General features: G+C 38.3%; 1 protein-coding gene across 4 annotated transcripts in view; it reads left to right on the forward strand.

The window, feature by feature from the left end:
* The window catches only part of Tlk2 (tousled like kinase 2), a 107,413-nt gene that overhangs the window by 35,586 nt on the left and 49,590 nt on the right, over window positions 1–22,237 (forward strand). For all 4 annotated transcript variants that reach the window (XM_070027709.1, XM_070027706.1, XM_070027708.1 and 1 more), the window contains 3 exons: window positions 2,523–2,690; window positions 19,436–19,531; window positions 21,113–21,205. In XM_070027709.1, the coding sequence (XP_069883810.1) occupies window positions 2,523–2,690; window positions 19,436–19,531; window positions 21,113–21,205 (357 nt within the window). The remainder of the gene's footprint in view (window positions 1–2,522; window positions 2,691–19,435; window positions 19,532–21,112; window positions 21,206–22,237) is intronic.

The raw sequence follows: 22,237 nt of genomic DNA on the forward strand, positions 1-22,237 counted from the left end.
GAATATAATGCATCTTGATCATTATCACTGGGTCCATCATTCTCTCTTGGCTTTCCCCTTCCCATCTCTACCTTCAGGTTACATAGTTCAGTTTTTACCTAATGTGTACTAAATATAATGACTACATTTGTTCTCCCTTCTTCCCTTCATTGGTATAATACCCCCTCCATAGGTATAATCTCTCTTGTTGAACACCCCCCCTCCCTCACATGTTCCAGCTTCCCTGGTACTCATTGTGTTAAATGGTTTTGTTCAAAGGAGTTACTCCTCCCCTAAGTATATTGTCCTTTAGTCAGTTTGTGTGTATATGCATATAACTGTATCTTTATAATCTTTAGTTAGAAAAATACCTTGTTTTACCTTTCATGTCTTCACTAATCTTGTCTAGCAGGTTTTCATATATTGGATGGCTTTTTCAATTTCTCCTTTAATGCATATTTTTTTGCATCTTCTCTGTTGGAATATTTGTTTATGCTAGTATTGGGTTAGAGCACTTTATTAAGATTACTAACTCTTTGTGTAAATAATTTACCTGTTGTGGTTCCCATAACTTTCTGTTGAATTTTCCATTCAGGCGTAAAAATATTTAAAGAGGTCAAAATGATCAGTTTTTCCTTTATGAGTTTATGAGCTTTTTGTTGTTCATACATGTTTGTATATGGTTTACAAATACATGCACACATATATTTTATACCACTAGAGATCAAACTTACGACCTAGTACATGTTAGGTAAATACTATAACCCCAGCTGGTACACACACACACACACACACACACACACACACACACACACACACACACACACACACACACACACACACACACACACACACACACACACACACACACACACACACACACACACACACACACACACACACACACACACACACACACACACACACACACACACACACACACACACACACACACACACACACTATATAATTTTATTGTTATTATTAAGATGTTGTACAGACAGGTTACTATTTTGGTTTATGTTTTTAATGTTTATGTTTAAAAGGCTTTCACAACCAGCTGGCAGTAACTTACGCTTATTACTCTAGCTACTTGGTCAGCTAATGGGAGGATCCAAGTTTGAGGCCAACTTGGAAGGAAAGTTCTAGAGACTCCTTTTCAACCCAAAGCTGGGGGCTATGTTGGGAGGCCAAGATTGGGAGGATTTTGGTTCAAGGCTAGTCGGGGCAGAAAAGTCTGGGAGACTTCAACTGTCCCTTCCCTTTCTTTCCCTTCATGGCAATAATGGTGTTATAAAACACAGGGCCTTTTGCTCCCCTCCCTCATATTTTTACCCTGGCTAAACCTTCTATAATAATGTTGAATCTGGCCAGGTATAGTGGCATATACTTGTAATCACAGCATTTAGGGAACTGAGTTAGGAGATACTTTAGTTTAAGGCCAGTCTGTACTACATAGCTAAACCTCATCTCAAACAACAATAAACAGTAACAAAAAGAAAATTGAATGTATGAACTATTTGATTTCTAGCTTTAATTTCTTCTTTTGATTCTTTTTTTTTTTTTAAATTTCGTGGAGGTGGAGGCTGAACTCAGGACCTTATGCTTGTTAGGCAGCACTTCTAGAGTCATGCTCACGCCTTTTAGACTTAGATTACTTTTTGAGGGTCTCACTCTTGGTACAGGCTGACTTGAATCATGATTTTTTGTGTGTGTGTTTGCTTCTGGTATTTGGTGTGTTACATACACTCAGCTGCTTTTTTTAGCTTGTTTTTTTTTTTTCTTTTTTTATTTTAAAGCTTTTGATTGGTTGAGATGGAGTCTTGTGGACTTTTTTTCCAGGCTACCCTCAAGTTTTGGTCCTTCTTATCTTTACCTCCTGCCTAGCTAGGATTTCAGTCCCTGGCTATATCAGTGTTTTTGAAAAAATACTTTGAAGTATTAAACTGAAAGAGTTCCAGTTAAAAAAAAATGGCCAAAAAGGTACATATTCTCTGGTTCAAAGGGATAAATCACTTTTTCCTTCTAATGTTAATGTAATTGAATTAGATTTGGTGATTGCTTATGTGTAACTATCCTTACATTTTCAAAAGAAACTTCATAATTGTGTTTGTTCTTTTAATGCACTACGCTTGTTTTGTTTGCATTTATTGTAGAGTGTTTTACACAGAAGTCTTGGTATATTGAGAGTCTGATTGAAAGTGACATAAGGTCTATCTATAAAAGCATGGACAATTAGTTGTCTTAATTCTTTATTTGCAGGATTGAATAAGCTTTGTCTGGGAGAGATTATTATGAAATGGATTTTTGAACTCTACAAAGTAATCTGTAAATTCAGAGTTATATGATACAGAGAATCATTAGAATGTCATTGCATGGAATTGAATTATTTCTTCAGATTTATAGTGACACAATTGAGTGACAATATTGTTGTTCTCTCTTAGGCTTTTTGTAAATCATATATCTTACAATCTGTAGCTGTATGGTTCCATATAGTGGTAGTATTGCTTTCTCATGTAAGATATTCCTTTAATGTTTTCCAGCGGCGAGTAGAGCAGCCCCTCTATGGCTTAGACGGCAATGCTGCAAAGGAGGCCTCAGAGGAGCAGTCTGCCCTGCCAACGCTCATGTCAGTGATGCTAGCAAAACCTCGTCTGGACACAGAGCAGCTAGCACAAAGAGGAGCTGGCCTCTGCTTCACTTTTGTCTCCGTAAGTGTAACACTATATTTTTATCCAAATGCTTCTTGTCCTGAAGCTTTTTGACAAAGTTGTATTAGTTATTTTAATAGAGATTATATTTTGTATTCTATGTCACCTTGCAAAGTGCTTTCAGTCACTTGAAAACTCTGAGGAAATACTGCTTTGTCCAAATTGAGTCACAATGGAGAAAGAAAGAATAGGTTTAGGTGGACAAAGAAGAAAAGAAAGTACAGATTAAATTCCATTATAGGCAAAATTAAAAAAATAAAATCTCCAAATTTTATCCATCACTTCCATCAATTAATGTTCAAATTGGTATCATGTAACATGTACGTTCTAAAGAGGTCATTTCTCTTGTGTGATTTGTAGGCCCTCTACTTACTTGCCTTTTCACTCCTTTGGAATATTTAATACAGTTACTTTTTTCAGGAATATTTGAATGTTTTCCTCCTCCCCCCCCCCCCCCCCCCCCCCGTCTTTTTGTCTTTTTTTTTTTTGCCAGTTCTGGGGCTTAAACTCAGGGCCTGAGCACTGTCCCTGAGCTTCTTTTGCTCAAGGCTAGCATTCTACCACTTGAGCCACAGCACCACTTCTGGCTTTTTCTGTTTATGTGGTACCGAGGGATCCAACCCAGGGCTTCATGCATAATAGGCAAGCACTCTACCACTAAGCCACATTCCCTGCCCTATTCTCCCTCTTTAAAGAACAAGTATTTGGTATTATAAAAGCGTCGCTCCATTTTAATTTGCCAAATTACAATGCAATTTGAATCAAAAGTTGTTATTTTCCTTGATTTCTGTATCCTACTAAATATCTATTTTTGTCCTTTATGCTATAGGAGAATGAATGCCCTGTTGCCCCATTCTTCATTTTCAGTGGTGCGTTTCAAAGCTAAAGTCATCACTGATACAATTTTTTTCCTCTTATTAGTTCATTTTTCCAGTTATAAGTCAAATTTCCTCTTTGTTCTGTGGATTATTGTACATTTGGAAAGGTAAAAATGTTGGGCATCTTGAAAGGAAATAAGAATATAATTATCTGGGAAGGAAATAATTATGTATTATTTGGAATACTTTTTTAGTTATTATAGCTTTACCTCATGAAACAGATAAGACTTTTGACAAAAGATCTACAAAATTGTTTAGTAATTCAAGGAATTGGAAAACTTCCTGTGTAATGTTTTCAGCACATGTAAATTAGAAATGGGAGAATGGGTCATTATGATACTATGGAGGGCCTGAGGGTAGTTTAGAATAATTATGTAAGAAAGCAGATGTGTTTGCCATCCATGATGTATTTATTATTCACTGATATTTATTAAATCTCCATCTTAGATCTAACTTTTCCAGGCAAAATCTTGGATAAGATTTGTTTTGTTTTTTTTTTAAATGATGACTTTTTCACTTGAATGTTTTCTTTATTTTTCCCATACACTTATCCAGTGCTATGGGCATATAGTGAAACAAATAGATTTTTTGTTTTGTTTTGTTTTTGGGTCAGTAAGGGCTTAGGTGCTGTCCCTGAGCTCTTTTGCTCAAGGCTAGCACTCTACCACTTTGAGCCACAGTTCCACTTCTGGTTTTCTGGTGGTTAACTGGAGATAAGAACCTCACAGACTTTCTTACCTGGTCTGGCTTTGAACTGCGATCCTCAGATCTCATCCTCCTAAGTACCTAGGATCACAGGTGTGAGCCACTAGTACCTGGCAATACACAGAATTTTGATTTCCAACCTCTGTCCTGTACTTTCATACAAGGTATGGGTCTTTGGGCTTGGGGTGGGTGTACATGAAGGATCATGTACTCAGTCCTGTCATCTAGAATACTCAGGCTTTCAAAGAAATTGTAGGAGGGCTGGGAAGTTGGCTCAGTGGTAGAGTGCTTGCCTTGCATGCCTGAGGCCCTGAGTTCGATTCCTTAGCACCACATAAGCAACAAGAAAAAAGCCAGAAGTGGTACTGTGGCTCAAGTGGTAGAGTGCTAGCCTTGAGCTTAAGAGCTGAGGGACAGCGCCCAGGCCCAGAGTTCAGGCCCCACAACCGGACCCCCCCCTCCCACCCTCCCCCCGCCCCCTTCCAAGGAATAAAAAAAATAAAAGGAATTGTAGGTGCTCCCAGGGCAGAGACGGGTAAAATTGTTTATGTATGAATTCAGAAGAAATATGTAAAGAGTACAAGGCCAAAGACCAAGTGCTTTGATAGTTTTTTTCTTCTTAGCAATTCTAGCCAGGATATAAACTTAATAATTTAAGTGAAAGAAAAAAGTAAAAGGGTTATTAACTTTAATATATAGCAGTAGATTAAAGATAAGTAATTTCCAACAGATCAGAGATAATTTCGAACCCTAGTACTATAAAAATAAGTTGTTTTTTTTTTTTTGCCAGTCCTGGGGCTTGAACTCAGGACCTGAGCATTATCCGTGAGCTTCTTTTGTTAACGGCCAGCATTCTACCAATTGAGCCACAGTACCACTTCCAGCCTTTTCTATGTACGTGGTACTGAGGAATTGAACTCAGGGCTTCATGCATGCTAGGCAAGCAGTCTACCACTGAGCCACATTCCCAGCCCTAACAAAGTAATTTTTAAAAGAGTGTAGGAGGGACTGAGTTCAAACTCAGTAACCTCCCAACCCCAGTAATAAGCAACTTCCTAGAAAATAAGCAGTAAAACAGCCTTAAGAAAAGTCTAATAATAATAATGTGAATAAAAAGTTCAACTCACTTTGTGTACATAAATACAGAATAAAACAAGATAACATTTCTTACTAATTGAATTGGCTAAGGATTCAGTAATTCTCAATGTTGTTGATAGATTTAAGAGACATACATAGTTTTATACTGACTAGAAACTAGTAGTATAGTCACTTGAGCAAACTGGTCATGTATTTTCATGTTAAATTTGAATGCCTTTATTCCAGATTCTATTTCCATGAGATTATAAAGGTATTTATTGAGGTATTAATTATAATTGTGAAAATGTGGAAGCAATTTTTCCTTACCAATATTCCAAAGGATGTAATTTCCACATCGTTAAATCCAATAAACAGTTCTCAGCTCATTCAATATGAATTGTTAGCCTTTGTTGGTCTTTCCCTTCTCCTCACACGTTTTTTTTTAATTTTCAAATACATTTTTTATTGTAAAAATAGTGTATAGAGGGGTTACAGTTACATGAATAAGGTAATGAGTATATTTCCTATCGAGCATTGTTACCTCCTCCTTTGTTTTCCCCCTACCATCCTTCCCTCCCCACCTCCCCAACTGTTTGTTTTCATTATAGTGTTTGTACATTTCATTGTTACAATGGGTCAACCTCTATCCCTATTTAAGCATTTTGTTTTTTCCCTTCCCCTCCACAAATTAGAAAAGTGTATATACAAGATGCAGAGCACCAGAATCAAATACAGTGAAAACGGGTTATACCATGGGGGAAGAACATACAAAAGAAACAAAAAAAAATCATATAGTACATTATAAGTACATTAAAATAATAGCAAGCAAGAAAAAAAAAACACTTGTTCATGTTTTTTTTCTTTCTTTCTTTTTTTTTTTTTTCTTTTTCCGGTCGTGGGGCCTGAACTCTGCGCCTGGACGCTGTCCCTCAGCTCTACCACTTGAGCAACAGTGCCACTTCTGGCCTTTTCTGCCTATGTGGTGCTGAAGAATTGAACCCAGGGTTTGCGAGCCAAACACTCTACCACTAAGCTACCTTCCTGACTTCTAATTTTTTGGTGTTTTTTTTTTTTTTTTTTTTTTTTTGGGGTCCGGTCGTGGGGCCTGAACTCTGGGCCTGGGCGCTGTCCCTCAGGTCTTCAGCTCAAGGCTAGCGCTCTACCACTTGAGCCACAGCGCCACTTCCGGCTTTTTTTTTTTTTTTTTGCTTATGTGGTGCTGAGGAATCGAACCCAGGGCCTTGAGCATGCAAGGCAAGCGCTCTACCACTGAGCCACCTTCCCAGCCCCTTTTTTGGTGTTTTTATACTGTAAACATTAGAATGTCTTAGGGCTCAGTCTTTTTTTTTTTTTCTTTTTAATTTTATTTTACTGTAGAGATGCCGTACAGAGGGATTACAGTTACATGAGTAAGGTAGTGAGTACATTTCTTGTGCAGCATTGTTACCCCCTCCTTAGTTTTTCTCCTACTATCCCGTCCCTTCCAAATCCAACATAGTTTTTTTTTTTTTTGGTGGTTGTGGGGCCTGAACTCTGGGCCTGGGCGCTGTCCCTCAGCTCTTCAGCTCAAGGCGAGCGCTCTACCACTTGAGCTACAGCACGACTTCCGGTTTTCTGGTGGTTTATTGGAGATAGGAGTCTCACGGTCTCTCCTGCCTGGGCTGGCTTTGAACCTCGATCCTCAGATCTCAGCCTCCTGAGTAGCTAGGATTACAGGCGTGAGCCACCAGCGCCGGGCCCAACATAGTTTTAAACAACTATGAACACAGTTGGAATTCCCTTCTGACAATAATCATTTGTACAGAACACCAGGCACATGTTGGTCTTTTGCTCATACTCATACATCCATGATAGCAAAACAAGCACCCTACATGGATTTCACCAAGGAAAATGCTGATGCTTAGGTGAAAAGATTTGCTAAACGTTACAGTCAGCATCAAACCACATTTATCAATTTGTCTCCAAAACTCTGCCAAGATGGCTTTTACTGTTTCTATAGACAGAACTTAACAAACTCCTTCAAACCCTTGGCCTTTGTGTATTGTTCATTGTGACACTTCATTTCCAGTAGCTTTTTTTGTGCTAGTGTCAGCTAATGTCCTTTATGTGTGTTTTTCTCTTATTGTGTTTGAGACATCTCTATTCCTTAGAATTTTGCCCACACAAACACCACCATTTTGGAACCCTATATGCAGTTGTACTTCCTATTGACTAGACTTATACTGAGTCTAGACGCGCTTAACGAATATCTGGTGAATGAATAAACAAATAGATGAAATGGGTGAGTATATGAGTAAATGAGGTTTCTAATAGTTCATTCTTGCAACTGCTGCTTGCACTGTTCAGAGAAGGTGAAGCTGTTGAAGGGATGACACAGATCAAGATGCATTGTACATATAAACTGCTTTGTTAAATAGCAAACATTCAATATATAACCTAAAATTAAGTAAGGGAAGGAATGGGTGGGAGGAGTAAGAATGTTGAAGGTGGTGACATTGTATTCATAAACTGCTTCAGTGAATAGCAACTCCTTTGTATAACTACTTAAAGGTAATAAAAATATTAAAAAAGAACAACATTGAGGGCTATTTTATGCAAATTACTGAAACCATGGTGGTTGTGTAATATGTGGGTAACAGTAAAAAAAAAAAAAAAAAAGAAAGAAAGAAAAAACCAACATTCTTCAGTGTCTTTTATTGGACCAGATTCCATGAGATTCAGAGACAGTATGTATTTCCAAGAGTTCACTCCATAGAAAGGTACTATTAGTTTGACTCTTCTACAAATGAAAAGACTGAGATAAAGTGATGTCAGTAATCTTTGCCCAACCTGGCACTGGTGGCTCACGCCTGTAATCCTAGCTACTTAGGAGGCTGAGATCTGAGGATCAAGGTTCAAGCCAGCCTGGGCAGTAAAGTCTGTGAGACTCTTATCTCCAGTAAACCACTCAGAAAAGTAGAAGTGGCGCTGTGGCTCAAGTGGTAGAACACTTGCCTTGAGCTGAAGAGCTGAGGGACAGTGTCCAGGCCCAGACAGAGTGCAAGACCCACAACAGATAAAAAATAAAAACAACAAAAAAAGAATCTTTGCCCAGATTCTATAGTTAGGCAGTGGTGGCATCTGGATTGTAATGAAAAAAATTTGGTGCAAATTGGCTATTCAGTCTTCCATCTCCCAATGCTAGATAACATACTAGTACATAGCATACCTAAGCAAAGGATCAGTAGCCCTAGATAAGAAAACAAGAAGGAAATTCAGACTGCCACATTTGTCTTAAGATGAGGGGAACTAATGTTATGAATGTTAAATTTGTGTCACATTCATTGTACTCACTGTCTCATGTGACTTTCCATAGGCTGGAGCAAATAATAATAATTATTTTTTTACAAATAAGCAATCTGAAGATGATTGAAGTTAAGCCAAAGGTTCATTCCTGCAATACTTGTTAATTCTCGAAGCTGAACCCATACTCCTTCCATTACAGGATTGACATTGTCTCTGAACAGGGCTTAGTCTTCAGATTCCTTTGTCTTCCTTCATTTTCTGCTTAATCTTATTATGTTCTTTGTTTATTAAAACCTATCACCTTTATTCAGTGGACTGCCACTTTTATATCTGTAGGTAGGTTCCTGTCCTGAATTACAGACCTGTATTGTCTGTTGTCTTCAGTCATCTCCCTTTTCCATCCAACAAATCGCTAGATTTAAAGTGTCCACAACTCTTCTTTCTGTCTTTAAACTTAGAATAAGTTTCTCCTACAGCTTTCTACATTTCAGTAACTGTGAGCTCTTCTTTCCTAGGCTAAAAACCCTATAGTTGTTTTTGTCTCTTTGTATATACCTCAAATCCAAAACATCAGGTAAAAAGATTTTACCTGATTAGAATTACACTGCTTTTAATTCTCTTAAATTTTATTTTATTTTATTTTTTATTCGATTTTGGGGCTTGAACTCTGGGCCTGGGCGCTGTCCCTCAGCTCTTCAGCTCAAGGGTAGTGCTCTACTACTTGAGCCACAGCGCTACTTCTGGCTTTTTCTGCTTATATGGTGCTGAGGAATTGAACCCAGGGCCTCATGCATGCAAGGCAAGCACAACTACTGAACCAGCTTCCCAGCCCTCTTAAATTTTAATTCTCTTAATTCTGCCATTCTAATCTAAATCATTGTCTTCTGCTGAGATGTTGGCTTTTTAATTGGTTTTGTTTCTACCTTTGTTTCCTTTTAATTTTTTTTCTCAACAAAACACAGTGATCATATTGTAATGTTAAGTCCCATCTTGTCTTGCTCCTGTTTAAAAATCCTTAAAATGATTCTACATAATTTATCCCCTCTCCTTCCATGTTGTATTTCTACCACATTTTCTTGTCCTGTTCCATTCACACTGGCCACCTTATTTCTTCAAATACTACCAGCCATGTTTTCACTTCTGGGCCTTTATATTTAATGTTGCCTTAACATTCTTCTAAATATCAGCATCCACCCATTCCTTATTAGAGAGGCCTCACCCTGAGCTCACTGCTGAGCACAACCCCTCCCCGCTTACTCTACACATTATCTAGGTCTTAGACCCTGTCTTATTTTTCCTTGAGAAGCTTATCACTAACTGGCATGTTTGTGTGTACTTTGTGTAACATTCCTCACTCATAAAAGCTTGTCAGGTCAAGGACTTTGTTCAGTTCTGTATCTTCAGTGTCCCATGGGATTTGTTCCTGTAGGAGCCCCGTGCAAGTATATGATGCATAAATTAATAAAGGCAGCCAGGTGCCAGTGACTCACACTTGTAAATGTACCTACTCAGGAGGCTGAGATCTGAGGATCACAGAAGCAGCACAAACAGGAAAATCCTTTAGACTCTTATCTCTAATTAATCATCAAAAAGCTAGCAAAAGAAGTTCAGGAACAGTGTCCAGACCCCAGAGTCAAACCTCAGGACTGCTGTGCACATGCATATGTACAGACATATGGACATAGACACACATTCTTCTTGGAGGGCTTGGTTAAATAAATTACAATATAGTTGAATGATAGAAAACAATATAATTGACAAAAGAGGTGCTGAAAGATCTGTGAATTTGTATTGATAAAAAAGCAGGTTAGGCTTGGGCATGGCTCAGGTGATAGCTTGATGCCCTGAATTTAAATCCTTGTTCAACTTTATTTTTCTGTCCATTGAGGAGCTGAACTCAGGGCCTGGCTGCTGTCCCTAAGCTTTTTTGCTCATGTCTAGCATTCTACCACTTTGAGCCACAGTTCACTTATGATTGGAGATAAAAGTTTCAGGACTTTCTTACCTGGGCTGGCTTTGCACTTTTTTCTTCAAATCTCAACCTCTTGAGTAGCTAGGATTATAGACGTGAACTATCAAAGCCCGGCTCTGTTCAACTATTTGAGTTACTCCTTCAACACAGCTTTGGTCTTTTAAACATTTAAATTTATTACATAATTTTATGTTTTAACATAGAAAGTTTATTTTTAACTCATAAGCATATAATTTCTAAGTTGTAAAAATAGTACATGTACTTGACTTGGGAGAAATTAAAGAAATGGAGACTGAAATTCCCTTCTTTGGTCTCCGGGAGACAACTACTGTTGACAATTTATATTTTAGATTTTCTATTTAATTAACTCCTATTTAATTAACTTTAAACAATGTCTATTTATTCACTATGAAAGATAAATTTAATAAGATTCAGTCTTTCCTGCGTTCATTTTTCAGTTGTTACATTGTGAGTGACATTTGTTATTTTAGCTGTAACTGAGTCTTTTCTGCTTTGTAAATTATTCTAAGACTTGAAAATGAATATTTACAATGTTATGATTGTTTTATTGTTGGATATTACAAAGCCATATGATTTTGTTGAACTCACTGAGAAGAAAACAGACCCAGTAACTGAATTTTAATTAAATAAAATACTTCTTATCAAAATCTACTGGATTTTTTTTTAAAGTACCAAGCTTATTATTTCCTTGAAAGCTGTGTCTTTTAAAATTATATAGCCCTTCTTAAAAGCATGATTTTTTTCCCTTTTTACCCACAAGGGATTCAACTGAGAGCTTTGTGCACATTGAACAAGTGTTCCACCACTGAGGTATAACCCCATCCCCAAAACTTGATTTTTAAAATTAATTTTTTTTTTTTTTGTGATGATCCTGAGATGGCTTTAACTCCAGGTCTGGCTGCTGTCACTGAGCTTCTTTTGCTGAAGGGTAGCACTGTACCACTTGAACTATAGCTTCACTCTCAGCTTTTCTAGTAGTTAATTGGAGATAATAGACTTCGATGCCTATGCTGGCTTTGGACCAAAATCTCAGATCTCAGCCTCCAGAGTAAATAGGATTACAGGTGTGAATCGCTGGCACCTGGCCAAAAAACTTGATTTTTATTTAAATTGAAGTATAATTCAAAAGTACATTTCGAATTCTTGGCCTCATCCAAATAATTTCATGGCATTTTCTATAAAAATACTGACATTTCTGTAGATACCCAAATTAACATCCTACATTCTAGCTTGTTTTATAATGCAAAATGGAATTTTCATCATCTCCTGTTTCTTAGGATATGGAGAGTCAAGCTAAAATGTCTAGTTGGTCTTTTTTTTTCATTTATTTTTTGTGCAGTTCTGGGATTTGTACTTATGGTCTGGTACTGTCCCTGAGTTTTTTTGTTGTTGTTTTGTTTTTTTCTCAAGGCTAGCCTTCTACTACTTGAGCCACAGCGCCACTTCCAGCTTTTTGATAGTTTATTAGAGATAAGAGTCTCATTGATATTACTGCTTGGGCTGGCTTTGAACTGTAATCCTCAGACTCACAGCCTCCTGAGTAGCTAGGATTATAGGCATGAGCCATAGATGCCTGGCTTTTGTTTATTTTCCCTTTGATTACCAATTTTGATTTCTTTTTTTCCTCCCATGATTTAACAGTATTTATTGCTTATTTCATAAAACCCATTACAGCTCTGTTTTCCCTGGACCAGCTCCCCTCATTGTGAGGAATCCATATTCCTGAGTACTTTGGTCTTTGATCTCATGGCTCTTCTCTCCTCCCTTAGTCTTCCTCCCTTTCCTTCCCTCTCCCTCTCCCTCCCTCCCTCTCACTCACTCTTCCTTCCCTATTTTTACTTCTACCTTCCACCCTCTCTCTCCTTCCCCCTTCTTTTCCCTCCCTCCTCTTTTTTAAGAGAAGAGAGTTTGTTCCAAGAGTCTATAGCTGAGAGGCTGTTGGATAAAGAACTATGTATACCAGGGCTTTAGAGCTGACTACACTTAAGAAATAATTCTTGTTGTAACATAATAAAATAAAATTATTGCTGAGATCTTGAGTCAAATAGTGGCTCTTTATGACATAGTCCATATTGCTTTGAAACCAAGTATTAAATTAATTTAGCATAACCATTATCACAAGTACTTGCTAGCTCTTATAGAGCCTCAATAGCCACAGATGTATCTGTTTCTTTAATGCAGTCAGTCCATCCAACTTATCACTGGAGAACAGAGAGAAAGGAAAGAAAATACATTGGCTCTATTTTACTATGACCAGGTCCTGTTTTAGATGCTTTACTTTTTCTATTCATCTAATACCTAGAACAGCCTGAGTTGAATGCTATTTCTGTTTTAGAGAGGAAATGGAGACTTGAAGTATATTTTAGGAACCCATGAAGAAGCAGTAATGTTTGTAAACTAGACTTAAATACAACATCAAGTTATTAAGGCTTGTTGTTCAGAGATAGCATAACTAATCTAATTCTGCCTTTATACCTAAAACTAAATCATAACCAACACAGCCTTTAGTGGTGGTATCTTGAGCAAAAAAAAAATTTTTTTTTTGTCGGTCTTGGGGCATGAACTCTGGCCCGGGTGCTGTCCCTGAGCTCTTCAACTCAAGGCTAGTGCTCTACCACTTTGAGCCACAGCTCCACTTCCTGGTTTTCTGGTGGCTAATTGGAGATAAGAATCTCAAGGATTTTCCTCTCTGGGCTGGCTTTGAACTTCAATCCTTATTTCTCAGTCCCCCTGAGTAGCTAGGATTACAGTCCTGAGCCACCAACCCTCAGCTTAAGGAAATTTTTATATTTTTGAGCCTCAACTTTATCTCTTGTAATATAGTCTTGGAATAGGTGATTTCTTTAGCCTTTCCTGATAAACCTAAAAGTTTAATAGACTCATACCTTAAGTCATTGTTACAGCTACACAGGAGAGTTGTAAGACACTATTTTTTTTCCTTTTTATTACCAATTTTAACTAAAAATTAAATTAAAAAAAATTAAGTAAAAATTTAAATTTCAAAGTAGTTGGCTTACTATTTCATCAATTGGTGACAAATAGCTTTCTCTTAATTATTGCAGTTTACTTATTTATTTTTTGGCAGTATTTGTGATTTGTGCTTTGCCATATCCTCTCTACTTTTCTACCATTCTCCTTTCCTCCTCTTGGGGAAATGGGTATGGGAAGATTGAGCCCAAGACTTCACATGAGCTGTCTCGTAGCCCTCATAGTGCTCTCTGGATTTAAAAAATTAATTTTGCAAACAGTCCAAATAACATTTTTATGTCTAAAATTATTCAGCCTGAGAACAGAGATGGTTTTATTTCTTCCTTTTCAATCTGGATGTCTTTTCTTGTCCTGGCTAGAAACTCTAGTACAGTGTTGAGTAGGAGTGATGAAGATGGGCAACTTTGTATTTTTCCCAGTTGTAGGGAAAAGTGTAAGATCTTTGACTATATGATGTCCAGTGTATGTTTTTCAGAATTCATTTACCTCTAATATGAGTGAGTTTGGGATTTAGAATCTAGGATGCGGGCTGGGAAGGTGGCTCAGTGGTAGAGTGCTTGCTTTGCATACATGAGGCCCTGGGTTCGATTCCTCAGCACCAGATAAGCAAAAAGAAAAAAAGGCGGAAGTGGCGCTGTGGCTCAAGTAGTAGAGTGCTAGCCTTGAGCTGAAGAGCTGAGGGACAGCGCCCAGGCCCAGAGTTCAGGCCCCACGACTGGACCCCCCAAAAACAACAACAACAACAAAAGAATATAGGATGCTTTTCTCTTTGATCCATTGTAGGGCTAGGTGCTGTCCCTAAGCTCTTTTTGCTCAAGGCTAGCACTCTACCACTTTGAGACATAACTCCACTTCTGGTTTTCTGGTAGTTAATTGGAGATGAGAGTCTCATGGACTTTTCCTGCCTGGGTTGCTTTTGAACCATAATCCTCAGATTTTAGCCTCCTTAGTAGCTAGGATTATAGGCACAAGTTACTAGTGCCCAGCTGTAAGATGATTGCTTGCTTGTTTCTCTTTCCTTCCTTCCTTCCTTCCTTCCTTCCTTCCTTCCTTCCTTCCTTCCTTCCTTCCTTCCTTCCTTCCTTCCTCCCTTCCTTCCTCCCTTCCTTCCTCCCTTCCTCCCTTCCTTCCTCCCTTCCTCCCTTCCTTCCTCCCTTCCTCCCTTCCTCCCTTCCTCCCTTCCTTTCTTATTTATTTATTTGGAGGTTGTGGGATTGAACTCTGGGCCTGGGCACTGTCCCTGAACTCTTCAGCTCAAGGCAGGTGCTCTACCACTTTAGCCACAGTGCCATTTTCCGTTTTCTTGTGGTTAATTGATGATAAGAGTCTTTTTTTTTTTTTTTTTTTTTGGGTCCGGTCGTGGGGCCTGAACTCTGGGCCTGGGCACTGTCCCTCAGCTCTTCAGCTCAAGGCTAGCACTCTACCACTTGAGCCACAGCGCCACTTCCGGCTTTTTTTTTATGTGGTGCTGAGGAATCGAACCCAGGGCCTCGAGCATGCAAGGCAAGTGCTCTACCACTGAGCCACCTTCCCAGCCTGAAGATAAGAGTCTTGAACCTCCGCTACTCAGCTCTCAGCCTCCTAAGTAGCTAGGATTACAGGCATGAGCCACCGGCACCCGGCTTACTGTTTCTTTTATGATCATTATGAATATTATTTTTCGGGTTGGAGACTTGTACTTGAATTTAGTACCTGACACTTTCGCTCATTGGCTAGTGCTCTACCACCTCCACTCCTCCAATTCTTCTTTGATTATTTTTTTCCTCTCTTCTTTTGTTTGCAAAAGCTGTTAGAGACATAGAGCATTTCTGCTACTCATATTTAATTCTTTTGTGTTTTGTTGTCTTCTGGGAGTTCTGTTATCTTCTAAATTATTGGTGTTATATTCAGCTCTGTCCATTTCATTATTTATCTATTCATTATTTAGCTTTTGATAATGTTTGTCACATTTATGTTTCCTTGTTTTTCTTAGTATTCTTTGACCCTCTTTGAACATTTTTCTTTCTGTCCGTCTATCTTGGTACTGGAGCTTAAACCTCTTACACTGCTAAGTAGCCACTCCCACCTTTTCTATTCCCTGAACCCTGAATATATTATCTTCTTTTCTTTTCTTTCTTTCTTTTTTTTTTTTTTTGTTGTTGTTGGTTGTGGGTTTGAACTCTGGGCCTGGGTGCTGTCCCTGAGCTCTTCAGCTCAAGACTAGTACTCTACAACTTGAGCCAAGTGCCACTTCTGGTTTTCTAGTGGTTTATTGGAGGTAATAGTCTCATGGACTTTCTTGCCTTGGCCGGCTTTGAATTATGATCCTCAGATCTCAGTCTCCGGAGCAGCTAAGCTTACAGGTATGAGCCACCAGTGCCTGGCTTATTATTATTATTATTATTTCTTTCTTTTTTTTTTTTTTTTGTCGGTCGTGGGGCTTGAACTCTGGGCCTGGGCGCTGTCCCTCAGCTCTTCAGCTCAAGGCGAGCACTCTACCACTTGAGCTACAGTGCCACTTCCGGTTTTCTGGTGGTTTATTGGAGATAGGAGTCTCACGGTCTCTCCTGCCCGGGCTGGCTTTGAACTGCGATCCTCAGATCTCAGCCTCCTGAGTAGCTAGGATTACAGGCGTGAGCCACCAGCACCCGGCTTATTATTATTATTTCAATGCTGGGTGTTGGGCCTTGTGTGTACTAGGCAAGTAAGTGCTCTACCACTAATACCAGCCCACATAATTCTTAAAATTGATTATATTTAGTTATCTGTTTTCTCTGTGATCAGGTTTTGATCAGTTTCTTACTGTTGGTTTTCTTTTTTTTTTAAATTTAATTTAATTTTATTTGTGAACATACTGTACAGAGGGGTTACAATTACATGGGCAGGATAATGCATACATTTCTTACCAAGCATTGCAGCCTGCTCCTTTGGTTTACCCTTCACATCCCTTCCCAGCCTCCCCCCTCCCCCCCAAACTGTTGGTTTTCTTGAAAATAGGTATTTTAGTTGAATTAAGGACTAGCTGATTAGCATATATTAGCATGGATTTTTTTATGTTGCTTTTTTGTGTTTTGTTGTATGTTAGCTTAGTTCTGTTTTTCAAATAGTTCTTCGTTAATAACGGTGGTAGAGTTGACTATTTTCTGTGTTTTGAAATCTGTAAGTAGGAAAAACAGCTTCTGTACAGTTGTTGAAATATAGGGCTTTATTCTGATGGCTAAGCCTTTTTTTTTTTTTTGGTATTGGGATAAGATACTGTTGGCCTTAAACTTGGAATCCTCCTTCCTTAGTGTTCTTAGTGTATATATTAGAGGTGTGTGCCTGTTCGCTACCATGCCTGATCTGTTTTCCTTCTTAAGACATGTCTGTTTCTCATTCTTAAGATAATTTGAACTATAAAATTCAGAATTTCATATTCTCCATGCATATTCATATATGCATATATGTGTATATAGAGAGAGAATGGGTGAGAGAGAGTGGTATCAGTCACAGGACTTGAACTTGGGGACTGGGCACTCTCCCTGAGCTTTTTTTGCTCAGGGTTAGTGCTCTACTATGAGACACAGCTCCACTTCCTAGTTTCTGGTGGTTCATTGGAGATAAGAGTCTCATGGACTTTCTTTTTTTTTTTTTTGGTCGGTCATGGGGCTTGAACTCTGGGCTTGGGTGCTGTCCTTCAGCTCAAGGCAAACGCGCTACCGCTTGAGCCACAGCGCCACTTCCTGTTTTCTAGTGGTTTATTGGAGATAAGAGTCTCATGGACTTTCCTGCCTGGGCTAGCTTCGAATCTCGAGCCTCAGATCTCAGCCTCCTGAGTAGCTAGGATTACAGGCGTGAGCCACCAGTGCCCGGCTCTCATGGACTTTCTTATCTGGGCTGGCTTCTGACTGTGATGTTTAGACCTCAGCCTCCTGAGTAGCTAGGGTTTCATGTGTGAGCCACCAGCACCTGGCTTGTGATTTTACAAAAAAATTATATATACATATTTGTGTGATATATATATATATATATATCTTTTGAATATTCCTTTTTTTTTTGGTGTTGGTATCACTAGGGTTTACGCTCACTTGGCTCAGCTTTTTGATGGTTAATAGGAAATAATCTCTAAATTTGTCTTCCCATGCTGGATTTGAAATGCAGTCCTCAGTTTCAGGAGGAAACTGAAAAAACTCCTAAAAAACTAAGGATTGTAGGTATGAACTTACAGTCCTAACAAAGTCCTCAAAATTTAGTATAGTGGTATATTCTTGTAATCCCAGTATTGAATGGGCAGGGCAAGGAGTGCAGAGATGCAGGATTATAAATTCAGAACCATTCAGCTACATAGTGAGATGCTGTCTCAAAAAAAAAATTTCTGAAACAAAGGAGGGGGTAACAATGCTCAGTAGGAAATATTACCTTACTCATGTAATTGTACCCCGTCTGTACAGTATCTTTACCAGAAAAAAAGAAAACCATTTGACATAACAAAAAAATTCTGATCCTTGTCTTGTTCTTATTTCTTAGTGCTGTTATGATTTTACCCAAATAGTCTCTGGCTGGATAGTGACACCCCTAAAATCAGAAGATATTAAAATTTTCTGCATTTCAGTGGGATTTTGGAAGACTACCTGTCATCATGGACTTAGTTTATAATTACAGTAGCTCTCCTGGCTAGTGAAATGGATTTTGTTCTTGCTCTGGGATATTACTGTTTAATCACTGACTTGGGAGAAAATACAATGTTGTTAAGATTTTTTGATTTTTTTTTCTAGTTCTCAGGGCTTGGGAACTGTCCCCCAGCTCTTCAGCTCAAGGTTAGCACTCTACCACCTGAGCCACAGCTCTACTTCCAGCTTTTTGGTAGTTAATTGGAGATGAGTCCTACAGACTTACCTACTTGGGCTAGCTTTGAAATGTGATCCTCACATTTCAATCTCCTGAGTTGCTAAGATTTTGCTTTTTGAAGTATGAAGATCAAACCTACAGCTTCTCGTATGCTGACCACATATTCTACTACTAAGCCATACCCTAATTCCCTAAAATTCACATATTTGGAAATACTACATTCTCTGATGGGATAGCAGAGGTAGAAGGATTTGGGTTTGAGATTGCTGAGAGAAAAACCCAAGTCTTCTCTCAAAAACTAAAAGCAAAAGGATTGGGCTCAAGTCTTAAGTAGTAAAGTGCTTAGAATTCACTCTCATGGTACTGTAAAAATAATAAATCAGCCAGCCATAGGGCTAAGGTGTGTGGCATAGTGCGTAGGGTGCTTGGCTAACATGTGGGTTTGGTCTGTACTGCTGCCAAAAGAAAACTTAAAAAGTAAAAGAAATGATATACCTTGTGATTCTAAGTCAGTGAGTGGCAATATTGGAGACCAATTGTTTTCCAAAGTACTTAGAATTCTAGGTACTGAATTCAAGGTCATGCTCTATTGCGGTTTCCAGCTTGAAGTTTTAGACCAGTGTGTTCTTTGCTAATGTGGGTATATGTAGGAGACTATTCTGAATATTAGTTCATTATCCTTTCTGCATTTTACCCCTTGTATCTGAGATGTTTCACTTACCTTTTCTGACAAAAAAGTACTAAGACAAGTTATTACAGGAGTAACTATCCATATTCTCTAATTTGAACTAATTTGGATATATTTGATACTTTAAAGCCTACTTAGAGAAACAAGGTCTGAGCTTCCATATTTAGCTCTGAATGTCTTTGACTTGTTTTGCTTTCGTCTTAGCCATAACTTCTGACTTTCATCAGAGTTTGTTTTACATAGAGATAATTGTTTTCATTCATACAAATGTTTATGGAGAAAAATGCAAAACCTTCCTGTGATTGGTGATATACCTTTATTATAGGCTCAGCAAAACAGTCCTTCTTCTACAGGATCTGGCAACACAGAGCATTCCTGCAGCTCACAAAAACAGATCTCCATCCAGCACAGACAGACCCAGGTAGGTTTTAATTAATGAACAGCGGAGATCTACTCAGGAATAAATTTGATCATTGAGAAACTACAATTTTTCTCTTATTCTTCCCTTGTTTCTTGGCTGTACTTCCTTATTTGTGTGAATTGCTGAACTTTCATTATGAGGATTAAAGGTCTTTGGAAGATGTTTTAACTGATGCTTTTAACTGTATTATAGAACAAGAGTTGCAGCATAGTATTGAGAAAAACACATGCTTTGAAGACCTCTGGGCTTGGGTTCAAATTCTGTCTCTGCCACTTGCATTTTATTTTCTTGGTCCTCAGTTTTCTTTCGTAGAAATCAACTAAAAATGTAGTTTCTAATTATCTTAGTGTTTACAAAATGTTGGTCTGGTCAGTTTTTACCAGTAGGCTTTCAGTGTTAACTCTCTGCTTTATGAAAGGAATTTATTTCTTGTACATGCTTGCTTATTTGGCAGGACCAAGTTAAAGTTCTTTAAGATGTGCTACACTAACATAATTTCCTTCTTAAATTTAAGGAATGTTGTGAACATTTAAGTTATATATGGGCTGGGTGTGATACATGCCTGTACTTTGGCATTCTAGAGCCTGAGGCAGGAGGATTGCATATTCAAGGCCAGCCTGGGTTACATAGCAAGTTTCCAGAACAGCCCCAGCTACACAGTGAGACTCTGTCTCAAAAAGGGGGGGGGGGAAAGGTTAATAAAAGTTATATCTGACAATTGGGCATGGTGGCACACACCTGTAATCCTAGCATAGGAGGCTGAGGCAGATGAATCCCAAATTTGAGGCTATCCTGGGCCATATAAAGAGAGCCTGTCAAAAAAGAAAGAGAAGGGATGGGAATTTAGGGAAGGTAAGAGAACTGGAGTCTCTTTTAAGTCTCAAGATCTATATAGCCGGGCGCTGGTGGCTCACGCTTATAATCCTAGCTACTCAGGAGGCTGAGATCTGAGGATCGCGGTTCAAAGCCAGCCCGGGCAGGAGAGACCGTGAAACTCCTATCTCCAATAAACCACCACTTGAGCTGTAGCTCAAGTGATAGAGCGCTCGCCTTGAGCTGAAGAGCTGAGGGACAGCGCTCAGGCCCAGAGTTCAAGCCCACGACCGACAAAAAAAAAAAAAAAAAAAAAAAAAGAACTATATAAACTCCTGGAGCAGATTTTTTATTTTGTTTGGAGAATAGACTTTAGTTGAACATGCAGAAAACTTTCTCTCCTGATTTATTTGTTTCCACTAGGTGGCATTTTTGTTCCTTAGCAATTTGGTCATGTCTCCATACAGTCATCTTCTTTTCAGTTTGATTTGTAGAGTATTGTATTTTTGTGCGATTCAATGCACAGTAGTTTGAGAATTTGTATTTGCCTCCACAAGTGACATGTTTTGGAAGTGCATATATAGTGGGATGGAAGGAACCCGTAGCTGACGTTGAAGAATGGGATGAATAAAGCATACTTAATTTCTTCAGCTTTCCTAGGCTGTTTGTGATAGAAGATTTCTTTTATTTCCAAGAAAAGTAATGACAAATGTGAACATGTAATATTTTGCTACTAATCCTGAATTGGTTTTTCCTTTGTTTCTGTAGTCTGACCTCACAATAGAAAAAATATCTGCACTAGAAAACAGTAAGAATTCTGACTTAGAGAAGAAAGAGGGAAGAATAGATGATTTATTAAGAGTAAGTATCAAAATATAAGGGATTTTTTAAAACAAGTATCTGTTGTGTATATTTGGATAATGTGCATATTTTGAATATAATTACTGCAGCCAGATAAAACAATTGAATAATAAATATTTGGGCATTTATTTTCCTTTAGTTTGAAGGAAACGAGTAGAAACTACATTTATATGTAAATTCTAAATAGTATCTTTGGGTTGAAAATCTAATATTGCAGTATTTTGATACTTGAATTTATACTAAATAGGCCTGGAGTGTTTTATTTCATCAAGAATTGTGGGATTCAGTGTAAAATATCTAGTTAATTGTTATTTAGGAAATTTATTTATTTTAGTGGGAGATGGGGACTTGAACTTGATGCTTTATGCTGATTGGTGGGCATCCTAGCACTAAGCCACGCCTTTGACTCCTATTTTTATATTCTTTTTGTTTTCTTGCAGTGCTAGGTTGACTCCAGGGTCTTGCATATGCCATGAGCTGCATTCACATCCTTGTAAAATCCTCTTAAATTTTAATAGCCTTTAAACAAGGACCTTTCAACCCATTTTGCATTTTTTGTTTTATTTGTTGGTTGTACAGCTTGAACTTGGGTCTAGGCACTGTCCTTGAGCTCTTTTCTTCAAGGCTAGCACTCTACCACTTTGAGCCACAGCTCCAATAGCAATTTTCTAGTGGTTAATTGAAAATAAGAGTCTTATGTACTTTCCTGCCTGGGCTGGCTTCAAACTGTGATCCTCATATCTCATCTTCCTGATTAGCTGGGATTACTGGTGTGAGCCACCGGTGCCTGGCTTTTTAAATTCTTATTGTTATTATAAAGGTTATGTACAAGGGCCTACAGTTACCTAAGTCAGGTAATAACTACATTTCTATTTGGACAATGTCACACCTTCCCCGATCTCTTTCAGTTTTTCCCTCTCATCCTCATCCACATGTTGTATACTGTCTAGTCAACATAGTGTCTAGTAAGTATCATTGCTGAATTTGTTTTCCCCTTTGTCCCTCCATTAACCTGTGGGTCTAAAACTTTTC

Source organism: Dipodomys merriami, unplaced genomic scaffold (genome assembly GCF_024711535.1).
Source record: "Dipodomys merriami isolate MVZ:Mamm:240054 unplaced genomic scaffold, mDipMer1.0.p SCAF_19, whole genome shotgun sequence".
In the NCBI taxonomy this organism is placed as follows: Eukaryota; Metazoa; Chordata; class Mammalia; order Rodentia; family Heteromyidae; genus Dipodomys; species Dipodomys merriami.